The sequence below is a fragment of the Psittacula echo genome, assembly GCF_963264785.1.
Source record: "Psittacula echo genome assembly, chromosome: 1".
In the NCBI taxonomy this organism is placed as follows: domain Eukaryota; kingdom Metazoa; phylum Chordata; class Aves; order Psittaciformes; family Psittacidae; genus Psittacula; species Psittacula echo.
Window position 1 is genome coordinate 160,366,758 of NC_137735.1, and position 16,597 is coordinate 160,383,354.

At 38.9% G+C, this 16,597-nt stretch overlaps 1 protein-coding gene across 1 annotated transcript in view; it reads right to left on the reverse strand.

The window, feature by feature from the left end:
* ASZ1 (ankyrin repeat, SAM and basic leucine zipper domain containing 1) overlaps nt 1-16,597 on the reverse strand; it is a gene marked incomplete at both ends in the record, with an annotated part of 43,182 nt that overhangs the window by 24,447 nt on the left and 2,138 nt on the right. The window contains 2 exons of the mRNA XM_080636669.1: nt 8,849-8,960; nt 12,132-12,254. Coding sequence (XP_080492795.1) covers nt 8,849-8,960; nt 12,132-12,254 — 235 coding nt within the window. The remainder of the gene's footprint in view (nt 1-8,848; nt 8,961-12,131; nt 12,255-16,597) is intronic.

Here is a 16,597-nt window from a genome sequence, read left to right on the forward strand (position 1 = left end):
TCCCTGGGCAACCCATTCCAGTGCCTCACCACCCTCTCAGTAAAGAATTTCTTCCTTATATCCAATCTTCTAATTCCCCTGTTTAAGTTTTAACCCGTTACCCCTTGTCCTGTCACTACATATGCATACCAAAGCAGCTATCCTGAAATACAGAACTTCTGACTCCTTCTGGAGTTGCTAGCAGTTGCTAGAAGGCTCTGACCATCTTTCCTTGCTATTGCTCATTTGCTGAAGGATAATATTTTGTCTTATGCAAATACAGTTAAAAGTGCACTGAAAAAATCCAGTCATATTACAAATTTGAAAGAGTCTTAGGGAAAAATAGCCAGTTACTTGGAAATAAGCACAATGAAAGGTCTTCAAGACTTACAGGCAATAAGAGAAAGGAACTTCGTAATGAAATGAAAAAACTCGCATAAAGTAGTTCAATTTAGTCCATCAACACTGCAAAAGCAGAAGTTCTCACTGAACATAAGGACACATTGTTACCGTGGGGTACACTCTATCAGGGGAACTGGTTGCGCAGAGAAGTTCTATAATCTCCAGCTTTGCCGGGTTTCAAGACCAGATGGCAACCTAGCCAAATGTCACAGCAGAGGTGGCTTTAATGAAGACGTTAGACTAGTGACCTCCTGAGGTCCCTTCTGACCTGAATTACCCTGTAATCCTATGATGATTACTTTAAAAATACAGAAAAATACTACAGTCTGCTCCTGTAACTTGATGAGACAGTGAGATACAGATGTATACATACGGACATCTACAGGCATCTACAGATATCTGTATTTTAAAGAATGAACAGAAGATGATTTAAACTTCATTTGTGGCAACAGAAATCAAACTTGCAGACACTCACCCCCACACTCACTTCTATTCAGTGGCAAGTAGCCTTTGACAGACTTTCCATGCTATCATCTTTGAAGTACTTACATACGACTGCAAAACAATTTTTTTGTTTTAACTTCTTCCGCTCGTAACATTTTTGGCCTTTTTTTTTTTTTTTTGAACCTGCACATACTACTACCTTCAAATTACCTTCTGCTTTCCCAAAGAAAAAAATACTGAAGTCCAGAGGCTACAGAACAGTCTTTTCTACGAAGAACAAAATGCAGTAGTTACATCTGTACAGTACTGCAGACAGGTTATCTGAAATCAAGGCAAAAACTCAACAGCAGCAAAGCCATTGAAAAAGCTTCTCCACTTTTAAGTAAAACCCAATAAACATGACATTTAGGAGGTCCACCAACTTGAACAATCAGTACTTCCAGTTTTCCATTTTAATGTTTGAGTTTTAATTTCAAAGGCTATAAGCTGTTTCAATATGGAAACATAGCGAGCATAAATCATAGAATCATAGAATAGTTAGGGTTGGAAAGGACCTTAAGATCATCTAGTTCCAACCCCACTGCCATGGGCAGCGACACCTCACACTAAACCATGTCACCCAAGGCTTTGTCCAACCTGGCCTTGAACACTGCCAGGGATGGAGCATTCACAGCTTCCCTGGGCAACCCATTCCAGTGCCTCACCACCGTAACAGTAAAGAACCTCCTCCTTATAGCCAATCTAAACTTCCCCCGTTTAAGTTTGAACCCATTACCCCTTGTCCTATCACTACAGTCCCTAATGAAGAGTCCCTCCCCAGCATCCTTATAGGCTCCCTTCAGATACAAGGCTGCTATGAGGTCTCCACGCAGCCTTCTCTTCTCCAGGCTGAACAGCTCCAACTTTCTCACCCTGTCTTCATACGGGAGGTGTTCCAGTCCCCTGATCATCCTCGTGGCCCTTCTCTGGACTTGTTCCAACAGTTCCATGTCCTTTTTATGTTGAGGACACCAGAACTACACACAATACTCCAAGTGAGGTCTTACCAGAGCAGAGTAGAGGGACAGGAGCACCTCCTTCGACCTGCTGGTCACAGTCCTTTTGATGCAGCCCAGGTTACGTTATCTATAGAATCCCTTCCTGTTATCTTTAACATCCCTAGCCAAGTTTAATTCTAACTGGGCCTTAGATTTCCTAACCTGGTCCCTAGCTTCCCAGACAACATCCCTGTATTCTTTCCAGGCCGCCTGCCCTTGCTTCCAACTTTTTATAAGCCTCTTTTTTCCCTTCTAAGCTCCTCAGCAATTCCTTATCCATTCAAGGTCTCCTGGCCCTCCTGCTGCACTTCCTTCTATTTGGGACGCAACACTCCTGAGCTTGTAGCAGGTGATCCTTGAATAACAACCAACAATCTTGGGCCCCCCTGCCCTCTAGCGCTATATCCCATGGAACCTTACTAAGCAAGTTCCTGAAGAGGCCAAAGTCTGCTCTGTTGAAGTTCAGGGCAGTGAGCTTGCTGCACGCTCTTCTCACTGTCCTGAGGATCTTGAACTCGACCATCTCATGATCACTACAACCAAAGCTGCCCTAGAGCATCACATTTCCAACCAGCACCTCCCTGTTGGGGAGCAAGAGGTCATTTTTGCCATTGCATTTACACACCAACACATACACAGGCGTATCATTTAGTGTCTTGGCCACCACCTCAGAAAGCAACGTCTATTTACATGTACGTCCACAAGAGGGAGACTGGGGCATTAGGGAAAACAAAAATCTTTTTTTCCTAACCCTGCAAAGAACCCTCACAAGTACAGCAGCAAGATTTAAGATGCCAAATCCACTGTTTCTTGCTAAAGTTGAAGAGAAATTAAATGCATTTGTAAATCTTTCTGCAATTTAAAAATGTACGTAGAAATTGTAGTGATAATCATCAGGATAAAAGATCTGAAGGATCCTTTCATCATCTCGGAAAGCTGTACAGGCATTTGTGTTTCAGCAATCCGGCTTGCAGATGACCTTCTTGTCCAAACACTTGCAAAGCCCTTTGTGTGGCACAATTCGCAACATGACATTTGCCCATATTGAATATGATACACAAGTCACAGTCTGTAAATAAATAAAAATCTTGAAAGACATACACAATTCATTAATTAAGCATGTCTGCTTCAACTGCGTTTGCTTCCAGCTATTGCAGCACCTAAATAAAAACCAAGAAATGCTTCACTGGTCTCATGCAAATGAAAAGGGGTTTTCTTGTTTGTTTTCATCTTCAGGTCTCCCAGCTTTTATGTTAAGGCTGGAGAAAAAGACAAAATGAAAAGTTTTTTCAGCTTTTAGGGCCATCCAAAATTTTGTATGTGACAACTACACAAAGATACAACCAGAGCTTCTTACAGGCCCACTTCTCCTGTCAAAAAAATGGGACAAAATATAATGACAAGAGAGCAAGATGAACAGACCAGCCCTAAAAGCCACCACTCAGAGCCTTCTACCCTGGATAAACACAAGCCATAACAAAACCAGGTGATACAGTGATAACTAGCAATCTCACTGAAAAATGTCCCGAGTACTTGTCTATTACCATTAAGCTGACTGTGCCACAGAATTCACCACACCTGAAAAACACACATGTGCATGTTTGGGATGTCACTCTCAAGCAGAACAGCGTTCATCTTTCCAGAAAATTCAAGAAGACGGAGGAGAGAAAGAGAAGTTGTCTTCCATCTAGACAGTTTCCTTCCATCAGGGAGGCATCTATAGAAAATCAGTATTTCAAGCTGGCGATCTTGAGAAGTACAAGCCTTATGTAAAGACTCCTAACTGGATGTATGTCTATTAACTAGACCAATGTATTACTCACATTACAAAAAATATAGCAGGTAGAAAACAATTTAACCTTACGAGTTTAGCCTCAATCTTTTCTTATTGAGACCCCAAAGCAAGGAAATGATGCTACATGACACCAATATTTAGTCTACTCATCTGAAAACTGAATGCTGCTTCAGATAAACAGGAAGCATCTTCAGAAGCTTTGGGAGCCAGTTTCACCACTCCAGTTCTGTACATTAAGCCTGGAACTGAGAAATGAAGCAGTAACAGTGCGTCCACAGCAACAGAAGGTAAGCTATTTGCCCATTTGCTGGCTTATTGGGGTTTTAAGCAACAAGGCAGGAAACAGGTAGTATAAGTACTACTGGAAGAACATACTTTAGTATACTGTGAGCAGCAATATACTTTTTCTAGGCACTGTCTGCTGGAGCAAGACAGGAGAGTCTTCTATCTCATTTAACAAGCAGAACTTGTTAGGAGAATGAAATGTACAGTTCTCTAAGAAGACTGGGTTGGAAAAGCTGACAGCTTAGTTTCAGGTTCCCTAGTTTTAAGCTTCATTTTAGTTTGCCAGTTATTGTACTTTTCTGTTTCTGAACTCTGTTCACATGATTGTTTTAAAATTAAAAAAACCTGCAACTAAGTTCCATAGCACACAGAGGTGCAAAGGTAGAAAGCTACAAAGTCATCTTCATATGACTAGAAACACACAAAGGATGTGATTATGAAAGGAACTAGCATGAAGATTAACAATATAAAAATGATTAGCAATGGAAGAATGGGGATGGAAGAACTCTTCACTATGACATTCACAATCATCTTGCCCTGTCCTCCTACATCCTTACTGCACCACATTTTTACAAGCAAGCTGGTTTAGTTAAAAACTAGTGAGTTATCCACGTCATCAGAAACTTCTCACACTGCTTTCAACTTTACTTTCAACTTTCAACTAGGGGTAAAGTCTGCAGTTAAGAAATTCACCACATAAACATGAAATCCACTCCACCTTCCTAATGAAAGGGCAATTAAAGCACAAAATTTATGTGTAATTACATACTGTCACATACAAAACCCAAATCAATTCTATACAAATAACCCATGATCAGGGTAAGCCAGTGGCAATGATGGGAAGTTTAATTGGATAGAATGTTGCTGATACAATGCTAATGGATTTCAGGGTAGGTCTTGTTTCTGTTTTACACAAAGGCTGCTCAGGTGACATTCCATGACACCACAGTACACTGTCAGAATGCCTCTGTTAAAAATAGCATCTAATATTTCTACTGTCCCTGAGTATGCTACACCTCTGCCCAGAAACTGTGATCAACAGTGTCACTACCACCATATAGTCAATACCAGCTGGGAAAAGTACAATCATCTATTTTGGTGTCTACACTCTTTCCCCCTACCAAAAGACCTCATGAACAAGACTCATCATTTAATGTTCAAAAGCCACTCTTCCAACTCACAAAACTTGCACATTTACCATGTTTCTGACTTCTCCCTAATCGGATAACAGGGGATAAAAGATGTATGGACATAGCCCAGATGAACACTACTTTGTAAACGTAATTTTGCACTTTGATTTTTTTACATTTAGCCCTTCTATCCTAAGTTCATAGTGCTAGAATAGAAAAATCTCTGAAAAGTATGAAGTAAATAGAGCAAAACCTAACAAGGTATTTTTTGCTCTGAGGTGGACTGAAGATCTTGACTCAATCAGTATTAAATTCCCTCATTTTCTTGCCCCGACTGTAAAATACACTGTCACGCTTTAACTTTTCCCAGGCTATTTACCTTTACTGAAAGGTATTTGTTGCTTTTGGCGTGGTTAACTATCACACAATGATCACATCAATGTCTTTTAGATCATTAGTGGCAGTACAAACTTACTATCTTATCAGGAGCAATGAATTTCTTGCTGAAATTGAGGTGTTACACAACTGCTTTATTCTGACTATGAAACATGAAGAGAGACCTACTTTGTGAATTGCGGAATAATGCAATGACAACTTCCTCCTTCCATTATCATCTTCTCAAGAGGGCAAATTAGACCAAAATTTTCATCATGAAACCATTTTTGATACTCCTCAAAACTGCTCTGATTGCAAGCATAAGTGAGCATACATAGGCAAGTTAAAAGCAGATCTGAGCAGTGATCATATTTGCACGTATATGCATACATGATAGTATGCTTCAAGCTCAACTTTTAATATGTACAATGACAAAAGACAGACAAAAGTCTAGCTCTTACAATACACTAAGAAGAGACAAAAAAAAAACCCCAACATTTTATGAAGACTTTTCTTTAAACATATATAAAATTCATAACTATTTTAGAGCAGAAACACTGAAGAGAGGCTTGGTCACTGACTAGGACCCAACTGTGCCAGAAATTTAAAGAGGAAAAAAAAAAAGCCATACAATCAAACACCACCTAATCCCATACAGAACAGCAGATTATTATGTCAAAATAAAGACGACTTCAGCCATTCACCTGTTTGTACCTTCTTCTAACAAAGAACCATTAGCATGAAACATCAATCAAAACACTCTCCTTACCCCCAAACCCATTAGGCTTATTTTAGTCTACTTATGTAAACAAGAACTTGGAGGACGTAGTCACTGAAATTCATATTTACTAAACAGCCTATGACATGTAATTCTAGAAGCAGTAATTTAGTTATCAGTTGGTCATGCCTCCTCATTCTGCCTAAAACAAAATCACAGCTTAATGTTAATAAAACCCAGCATACCTTCAAGGAAGCACCGCAGGTTAAAAGAGATTTTATTTTTTTTTAAGACCGCTTAAATCTGTCCAGGCCTTACAAAAGGACAAAGTATATAATTTACATTTTGGAGCAAGAGGGAGGTGAAAGATACAAGATAAGCAGAAGAAATTTTTCAAGTTAGCATTCACTTAATTGAAGCATTCAGACTGTAGTAGCTCTACAAACGCTATACACAGGAGTTCTTACAATGCCTTCTTGTTTCACCTAGCCATTACCTTATTTCTTGTTCACCTTTCAAAACTCTTCAGTTAGAACTTATGCTTTGCTACACTATGTTCATCATCAACAAAACTGTTTTTACAGCCATCCATATTCAGTTCCCAATTTTGATTTGGCAAGAATATTGGAAGTTACTCTACTGAACACCTTCTCCTCAGTACACCATCCTATCACAAAGAGACCATCTACCTACCCACTCCTAAACTCATCTTCTTTCTCAGACTGCATTTGAAAAATCATTTTATTTCTTACTAACCCTTCCCCACCCCATGAACAGTTCATGAATTAGACAAAAGTTTGCAAGTTTCTGTGTATCACCGAAGGACATGAAATAGAAAAGCTTAATGGGTGCCCTGACAGCACAACTGCAAAAGGGCAAACACTAAACTCTATCTTATATGCAAGCTCTGCATTCACGCACATTTCAGCTATCGGCGGACAAAAGAGAAACTTCCACAAATCGTTCCAATTCTTAGGTTCAAAGACAGGCAAATTATGTGAGCCGTAGTTCTTAACTCCTGTGGTAAACTGATCATAGAGGAAGTACTCTCACAATAATCTAAACTCACTGACAGTTCTGATGCTCTCCTACAGAACATATTGCTTGCTCTAATGAAACGGGTGAATGGAACTACAGTGCCACGCAGAGGGCCTGCTCTGACATCTTATCTTCACAGAAGCTGGTTCGATGCGTTTCATCCCTTTGTTTCAGAACACAGTGGAAGAAGTGCATGAGAAGCAGCAGCTGCTGTCCGAGCAGGTGTAATGATGGAGAGGTATGCACAGACGTCAAATACCAGAAAGGAATAAACGTAGCATAAGGATTTCTGATAAATCCAGACCTTGCCATGTAACTTCTACTTTTGTTTGGTACAAATACGACATTTCTTATTGTCACTCTCTATCTTTTCATTTGAGAAAGACTACTATTGCAAAAGTGAAAAAACCCACAAGTGGACACTGCATCTGACACATGCAAGCATCACTCCTGTTAGCACAGGATTCTTAGGAAACAAAGAGATATCAAATAAATATTTGTACATAAAGACCAACTATGCATAACATATTCTAAGTTTACGCATAAAGTTTTGCCCTTAAAATTCCCATCTCTTGTGTCAGAATCAAAACTTTTTTTTTCTCCCAAAGTTTAACCAAAGCCCTTTCCAAATGTAAACCTGCAGCTTTGCACTCTGTTTTATGATTTCAAACACTCAGGACAAAGTTTCATAATGTTATGATTTCCCCCTTTTTTTAAAGCAGATGTTTATCTAGCATTCAGCTGTCTAATGGCAACAATACTGTGAGGTTCAGGGCTCAGAGTGATTGAATTCTATTAATGAGAACCATCAAGACTCCAATTCTGTTCTTTCAGGGGGCTATACAGTCTACATATCTCAGGTAATGTGATGAAAGAGCTCTGGTATAAAAAATAAATTTCAGTTAGTTGAAAACCAAGCTGTTTCAATTTGACCCAAGCAGTATCTTTTCTTCCAGCAGAGGGAGGAGAGTTTATCTTGGCTCAGCCCAGAATCTCTTCTTGATGCAAAATGAAACATTGCATAAGACTACAGACATCTCACAATGCACTGCTTCAGACTCCTGAGACACGAAGTGGTAATTCCAGAAACAAGCTGTTACTTGTTTTCAAAAGGTTAAATCTCCTTTCAATCCGGATTATTCCAGATTGTACTAGAATAAATGCATTTTATTTACCGAGAAGTTTTCTTTTTCTATAGGAGAAATAGATTCTGTGAAAGGAATATAGCTAGATACCCACATAAAGCTCAAAAGGAGAACATGAATCTAAATAAAGAATTAAATGATTTAATTTACATCCTCATACAAAAGAGACAGTATTATTTGTGAAAGGCAGAGGACATACTTCCTGCCCTTATATTGCAGTCAACCGAACTATTAGGAGTAGTTTTTATCTTAAATTTATATCTTGTTCAGCTGAGGAACATACTTAATTTTGACAAACAATTAATACTGATCATAGTCTTATTTACTCAGACAAATGGCTATACAAGGAGAAATGAATATCTGGACATTAATCTTTCCTTATATAGAGGCAGCAGCGAAGTTACAAAAAACCAATGAAGTACACTATGTTATAACGATGTCTCTGTATATTAGTATTAAATTTTATGATGTATTCACAGACATGGGGTTTTTTTTGGTACCTGCAAGTAAGGTTAGGGTCAGCATTCCTTGACAGCAGCAGTTCTACAGTCTTCAAGACGTTTTCCTCTGAAGTATGTGCGGTACATGCTGCCATCAGCACAGTGTACTTATCTGTTTTGAAATTTGCAGTTAGAGAATTACTTGTGTAAATGTAAATACTATGCTAATCCAGAAGCTCCTTTAAAAGCCTTTACATTTGCTAGACTTGTTAATCGGGTTCTGATACTCTAAAATATTTAGAAAAGGGTAAGAAATTTGTTTTCCTTCCAGCGAAAGTCACTAGAATTATCAGGAAAGGTAAAGGCATCTGAGAAGATACTCAGAAAGGTAACAGTGAATGGCAGTAGTAAAGCGTCTAATCCTACTGAAGTTTAGGATACCTCTTAAGTAGCTCCCCCAGACCAGTAGAAGCTTAACTATAGGTGCTTGCTCCTCAAATCTTGTTTCACACTAGTAGATTCACTCCCTGTTCCTCTCCACCTCTCCCCAAAATACAGTCAAGGGAAGAAACAAATTAAATAAAATTAACTGCAATAGATAAAAAAGTGCATGAAATGTATTATAAAAACATAGCAACATAAGTTCTATGGAGAACAGAGGGGATATATGGGGATATAAAGGACAGTTCAAGTAACAAGGCTTTATTATATGGCTGAAGGAGAAGGAAGTAAATTTACTAGAATACTGAGGTACAGTAGTGGCCAGAGAAAGATTAAAAGCTGGGATTTAGATGTGTATTTAAAGAACACCTACACAGTCCATAAAGACTCATGAGGAGGAACCAGTGTAGTTGCTCCAGCTCTGAAGGCAGCTGGGTGTTACATGCCACCTTGGCTCACAAATAAGAATTCTACACCACTGCTGTCTGTCCACAGAACAGGGGAGATCTCCTTTCCTATGGTTCTCCTAGAGATGTGGGAAGCATCACACCTCAAGGACCTCAGCGAGTCAGCTGGCCCGAGAGTCAACTAGAAGACTGCCATTTGAATAACTGCCCATTTTGCCTGTTGCACAAACTTGTGAACAAGTTCAAACATGCCTTTAACAATATGTTTTAACGAGTATAATTTTAGCTGTACCTACTTCAGACCATATCATGAAGTGTTACAATGTATTTTCTTATTCTCTTGTAGATATTTTAAGACTGTGTATATATTAACACTTTTATTCTTCAACTGAGGTCAGGTATTATTTAAACATGGAAAGTTTGTTCTGTACTTGACCCCTCTCTGCTTTACTTTCTTTCCACTTCTTGCCCCTGACACCAAAGACCTTAGTTTAGCATTCAGATTCATCTGTTTCTTAATATACCATCTTCTAATTACCAACTCCTCCTGTAAAAGTTCTAACACACATAAAACAATGTTAAATGAAAATTTCAGTTTAAGAGAGTCACCTGAACTCCTGAACAATAAACAACCAACATTTTAGTAAATTAATCGATACACTGACAGATTTTTATTCAAATGGTTAACTTAGTTATCAATAACAACATGAATGAAAAGATGTCAGGACACCGAGCAAAGGCAGTAATAAGCACCATTAATCTGGGAATGGTGTTTATGAGGCACCCGTAGTTACATTTGTATTCAGTATTTCAGGTAATGATAAAGAGAGGGAAATTAATTTCTGTTAGCATACTCATAGCTCATACATGTGAGCAAGAGAAGAAGGGGAAGAAACACTTCAGAATTCTCAGGTTTCTCTTCTGCTGAGAAAAACTAGTTAAGAGGCTGCAAAAAAGATCAGCTTATGTTCAGCCTAGCTGAAAAACCCAGATGAGCCAGTGAATTTATTCCAAGGCTTCTGCATTCTGATCCCATCACACAGTGAATATTACTTTAGTTCCTTGCTCTTCATGACTACAAAAGGGGTAAAATTAATTAACCACTTAGAAAGAAGACTGAAACATGACAAAAGGTGATTAACAGTATAGCTATTATTAGGATTATAAGCATTATAGGATAATTAGCATAGGATCAGTTATGTGCTTGTCTACTGATGTAAAAAAAGCAGGACAACTGGTGACATTTAGTAGCATTTTAGGATGGCATAACTTTACTGAACACATATGGCCTGGCCTAAATCAGCGCTTTGCAAGACTTCCTGGCTGGACAGTGGTCTGCTACATATGCTCCAGCTACTTACTGTTTCACTACACAAACTACTAGGGAAACAAGCTAAGAAACCTGATCCTAGCAGCAAAGTGTCACTGAGGGCAAACACATTTGGTCACACACTGAAGAAACATGACACGCATGTTGGTTAACTGGTCAGCCACAACTACTGCCCACAGCAGTTTCTGCACCATTTATAGCTCTCTATAGCCATCAAGAAGGATCAGGTGTGAGTTGTAGGCAGCTGTAGGTATAGGCAGCCACGTGGAAGTTCAAAGTTGGCTACAACGACAGTAATTTGAAGGCATGATTGCTTTTGGTGCAGGCAATCTACTCTAACCTCATACTCTGATCAGCTGCTAAGAAGCCCAAGAAAATTTTCTGAGGTAGATTTGTATCATCTGCACTTCAGTCTACTACTATTACAAATATTGACAAGTTATTGGATAATACAATTACTGCTTTCATGTACTTGGCAGTATTGTGTGTCATATGTTTCTTCTGTATTGCTGTGGGTTTTCTTTAACTTCAATAAATCTTCCAACATAATGAAAAAGAAGGAAAATAACAACAATTTAAGTAAGAAAAAGTTATTATTATGCCATTATAATTGATAGAGGAACTGAGATTACTTCGAAGCTCCACTGAACTCTCACAGAAAACAGTGATTTAGCAAGACACTGAAGAACAGTTTTCACTTTATAGAAAAAAGTGCTCTAGTTTTAGAAAAGTCCACATTAGTTTCCCAGAAACTGAAAAGTTATTCCTGTTCTTCAGGATTCTATCTGGTTTCTGTGTGTACATACTTCGTAACAGGATCAAACAAAGGAAGTTTTAGCTGTCCAACTTTGGTCTAAAATTCTTGAACAAATATTTCCAAATGATTTATTTTTAAAAAAGTACTTGGAGGTTGGGAGGTAGAGGGTGAAGAAGACAGAATGAGAGAGAAACAACAAGAAAACCCATCTACTGATTCCACATCAGTTCCAAGAACACAATTTTTACTTTAAAACTACTACTTCACTTCAAAACTCTGAAATCTAGACTAGGCCCCCTTTCCCCTGTGAATTTTGATTTTTTTTCCCTATATATGTAAAAAGAAAATAAGGACAGGAAATGTCTGGTACTGAGCATTACTAACCAGTACTGTTCATTCACATCTTACCTATTTCAAAACATGCATTAGCACCTCTGTCCAGAAGAAGACGCACTACCGCAGAGTCAGCCACACTGGCAGCACACATCAGGGGAGTCCATCCAAACTGAAAGCTAGATTCTATGTTTACACCTGTCAAAATTTAAGATAATAAAATCATAAAACTGTACCACAATAAACATACTTGTTATAAATTTTACTCTCAATACTTATCACTACAAAGGCTACACACTGTGTTTAGTCCTAGAGAGAGAAGTTTCTTAGACCATTTTTACATTTCTAATACACCTTTATCTAGGACATCAGCAAACAACTTTTAGAACTGACACTGAGGAAGCTCAGTTCTCAACTCAGGAAGTTCTGTAGCACAAAAAGACTACAATGAAATTATTTTTACAGCTAAATTTATTACTTAGATGATTTTCTTTTTTTTTTCAGAGAAGTGCACAGAATTTCCATTCTCTCCACTTATGTGCAGTAGCTTTCTTCAATCAAAATGAAAAATTTTGATTCTTTCCAAGCCAAGCTATGGAAGCAAATTGCTTGTCAGGTAATTAAGATCATACTGACTAGGGTTTTCCTGCTTCACAGCTCCTTTTATTCTCTGCATTGCAAGGCAGTTCATTAACAGGTACAAGTTTTGCGTTCCGTACTAACAAAATACCATCTCGATAGAAAGAAGAAATAGAAGATTATGCAAGATCCAGTCACAATCACCAGATTTATTATCCTTTAGAATGGCCACATCTTCTTATGGCTAGAAGAAAACTTGCCAGAGAGCCCTCCCAAATTCACCAAGTACCAAGCACCAGCCTGAGATACTCATCTGACAACTTTCAGATAATAATTTCTATACATTTTGCAGTAAGAGGAATCATCTTTCCGTCAATCCTTCCTCAAATATTACTTCCTCTACAACAGTTTCTATCAGCTGGTTCTATATTAATCAGAAAGTGATTACGGATAATCAAACCCACTTCTTGACAAGAGACAGCTTTAAAAAAAAAAACAAACCAAAAAACCCCATCTCCTAAGAAATTTGTGACAGTTGAGCTACATGCATACCTTTTGATACAAAATGTGCATTTACCCTCCCTGTATCGGTAGTTTGTTAAAGCTGTGCTCAGTGTGGCAACATAAAGTCATCAAAGCTGAGGGAGTAACAAGTCACTGCTCTTGGATTTATTCTTCAGCTGTTTTGGATCACTGAAGTCATAGAAGCAATCAGTAAAGAAGAAATATTCAATGAAAGCCAGGTGTTGAAGCATTCTAACACCTCTTTAACACCCACAAGCCACAGAATTCATGATCAATCCTTCTTAGCAATGCATACATACTAGCTGCAGTCCTTCATGCCACAGCATTCCAGTGTGCCTGCAGTACACAAAATCAGCTAGAGTATGAGAGGAAGATAAGGAAAGGATTAACTGAAACAGTAACAGTCATGTTGCTTCTTGGCTGCATGGTTATCGGAGTTGTTAACTGAACTAGAAAATGCCTCCCCTTGGTTACTATCCAGACTCTCTCCTGAAGCTGTTCCTGAACTAAGCAGCATTATTTTAGCATTTAAAGAAGTCTTATAAGGCAACAGAGAAGACCTGAAAAAAATTTACAGTGAAAAATCAGGCCAGATCCAACAGCCAGAGTTGGATGTACAGCTGCCACAGCTCTACAACCCAATGTCCAATCAATACTGATGCTGAGCATGTATTCCCTGCAGGCACACACAGGCCACGCTGATGAACACAGACAGAGCACTCATATGAACTCACACAGCAGCAATGGTTTCATACTGCTCCCCTTTGGGATATGTCTACCTCTGCCAGCTGCTGGCATCACAGACACACAGGCCTCCGAGCCCCAGTCCCACTCCTATGGCTGGCACGTCCTTTCACTCACTCCTGTCTTTACAGTCACTGGCACCCAGGCACAAGGGATCCCATGACAGCCTGGGGAGTCCTTTCCGCTGACTCCATAATGTGTGCTCCTGCCCACCCTTGGGCTGCTCTGCATCTCTGGGCTTGTGGAGATAGGCTTGTAACGGGCTGATGGTTTCCATGATGGGCAATGGAAGAGCTAGGCCAGGGTATTTGGGCTCCCCCACCTGCCATTACCTTGCTGTGTACCACTGTGGGCATCAGCAGAGGAGCTTTTCAGTCACGTATCCTCACAAATTATGTCTGGGCAGCAAAGCATATGGAACATTATTTCTTACAATCTGAGTTACACATAAATATCCTCCTCTTTAATCAGCAATAGGGAGAAATACACTGTGGCTCCAGATGAGCTCTACAGCAGAAACTATATGAAGCATGTGAATAAATGAAGCAAAAGAACAACAAAAGAAGAATTACATTCTTTCTATGATTACTACAGTTTCTCTGGTATCTCTTTCAGGTATTTTGTTGACTGTAGCTAAAAACAGTTATGGTAGAAAGGCTGTTTTTATAGAGAAAAATGTAACCTCAAGTTCAGAAAGGTTAACAAGGGAATGCCTGAAGAATTACAAGCAACCTCTACGTACCTCTTTTTGCTAAATAATTTAATGTTTGACACCAAAATAAAAGAAGTCTCAAAACTCTTAAGTTTAAGAACAGCTCTTAGTATTATAATTCATTCACATTCAGACCCAATTTACCTGAGGGAAAAGTTCTAAAATGCTTTTGTCTACAAGACTTCTCTCTAATAGATGTACTGATTTCTGAGTTAAATCAAAGCTGCTGATGTCTCCCACTGCTAGGCCAGCTACGGTTCTCATCTGATTCCGTTCAGAGTCCTAAACTGGCTGAAAAAATTACGCACACCCGCTCCAGTTTACTACTAGTTTAATTCCTTGAACTGGCTCACAAAAGATCACAAGTTCTAGCACTCATGCAAGGTTAAGAGTAGCACAGACTGCTGAATGGCTGAATGAAAACATGAAAGAGGATTTCACTGTAGCTACATCTTTGATCAGCCTAAACTGTCATGACGTCGTAATTTTTAATACCATTTGAGGAAAACAAATTTATGAATTACATGGTTTTAAGTATTTTACTCCCAAAGTAGACCAATAAACACAAGTCCTATCTGAACTTGTTACTTGCTTGCATTACTTTGTGTGACACACACTTCTTAGTATGTTGCCATCTTATAGGAGGGGTAAGAGAAGACATTGTGCTTGTCCATCTCCTAAAGGAGCTCTGTAAAAATGCCTCAGCACCAGATTCTTAGAGCAGTATCTAAGCAAGCCAGAAGAAAACATGTTCTCACTCTATCTGAAAGAATGGCCCCAACTGTTGCTAGGAAATACGCTTCTAACACAAACCACGTTTGGTTGAGTGGTGGTAGCAAGCCTCCTACAAGCTCTACTGAACATACACTAAAGGCAACTTTGGAGGCAAAGATTTAATCTGACTGAGCATCAATCCTCTGACGGACAATGTTACCTTTCTCCAGAAACACCTTCCTGTTAGAGGCATTGTGTTCTATTGCTTTGCAGGACAGTACTTTATGGTTCAAAATTTACTGTTAATCCTATTTTCAGGAAATGACAGATTCTCTTTGTGATACTGTTTTGTGCATTTCAGGAGACAGGACATACAGGACTAAAGGAACCTCTGGCCTGACCTTACACTCTTACAGATACCTATCACCATCTTCCAATGGCATAGAACTGCTCATTATGTAACAGGCATCAACATGGAAAGTGAATTATTGCTGTTGGGCTGCAATACCAGCAATTAAATATGGATGGCTACAGCAAAACAATTACGTAATTTGATGCACAGAGACTGCAAAAAACTCTATAAAAAGATCATATTTTCCCAAAGAAAGACAGAAGATGTATTTCACTCTGTATTATACTTCTGCGTTTCAGCCTCATAGTTTTTACTTAATTTAAAATCATTCCTCCACTGTGGTGAGAAACAGTTGTCTTCTAAAAGGGCAAGGAATGCCATCGTTTTGTCTCAGAGAAACTCACTGCTAACTAGGAAACTATTTTCTTCCTGCCATAAAACAGATTTTCCTCAGAGAACAAGCTCTTGGTTACCATATTCTGCTTGCTTGCTCAAGCAGAACTTCCTGACAATTATCACTAGGCAGGTCAACTCAGCTATGCAGTTTTTGATTGCCCTGGATGCTTCAGTAAGTGATCCAGTCCTCCTAACACTGAATAACAGAAACACATTACACACAATTACTGAGAAACAGAACAGGGAGAAAGGCTTTTAGTTTTAAGACAAACTACTTTTTAGTGAGAAATGCCACATAAACCCTATCAGACCTTTCAGAAACACAGAATCTTTGTCCAGCTGATGTTGCCAGGACAGCAGTATTATACAGGGCACATACCAGAAACTTAACAGTGCTGTGACTGAGAAAAAAACAAAAATGGAATTTCCAAACTGGGGGAACATTATAAGAAAAAATGTCAGCCTCCCCTTCCTGCCAACTTCTCCCCCAGCAACCTTCAACACTAACGTAAAACCACC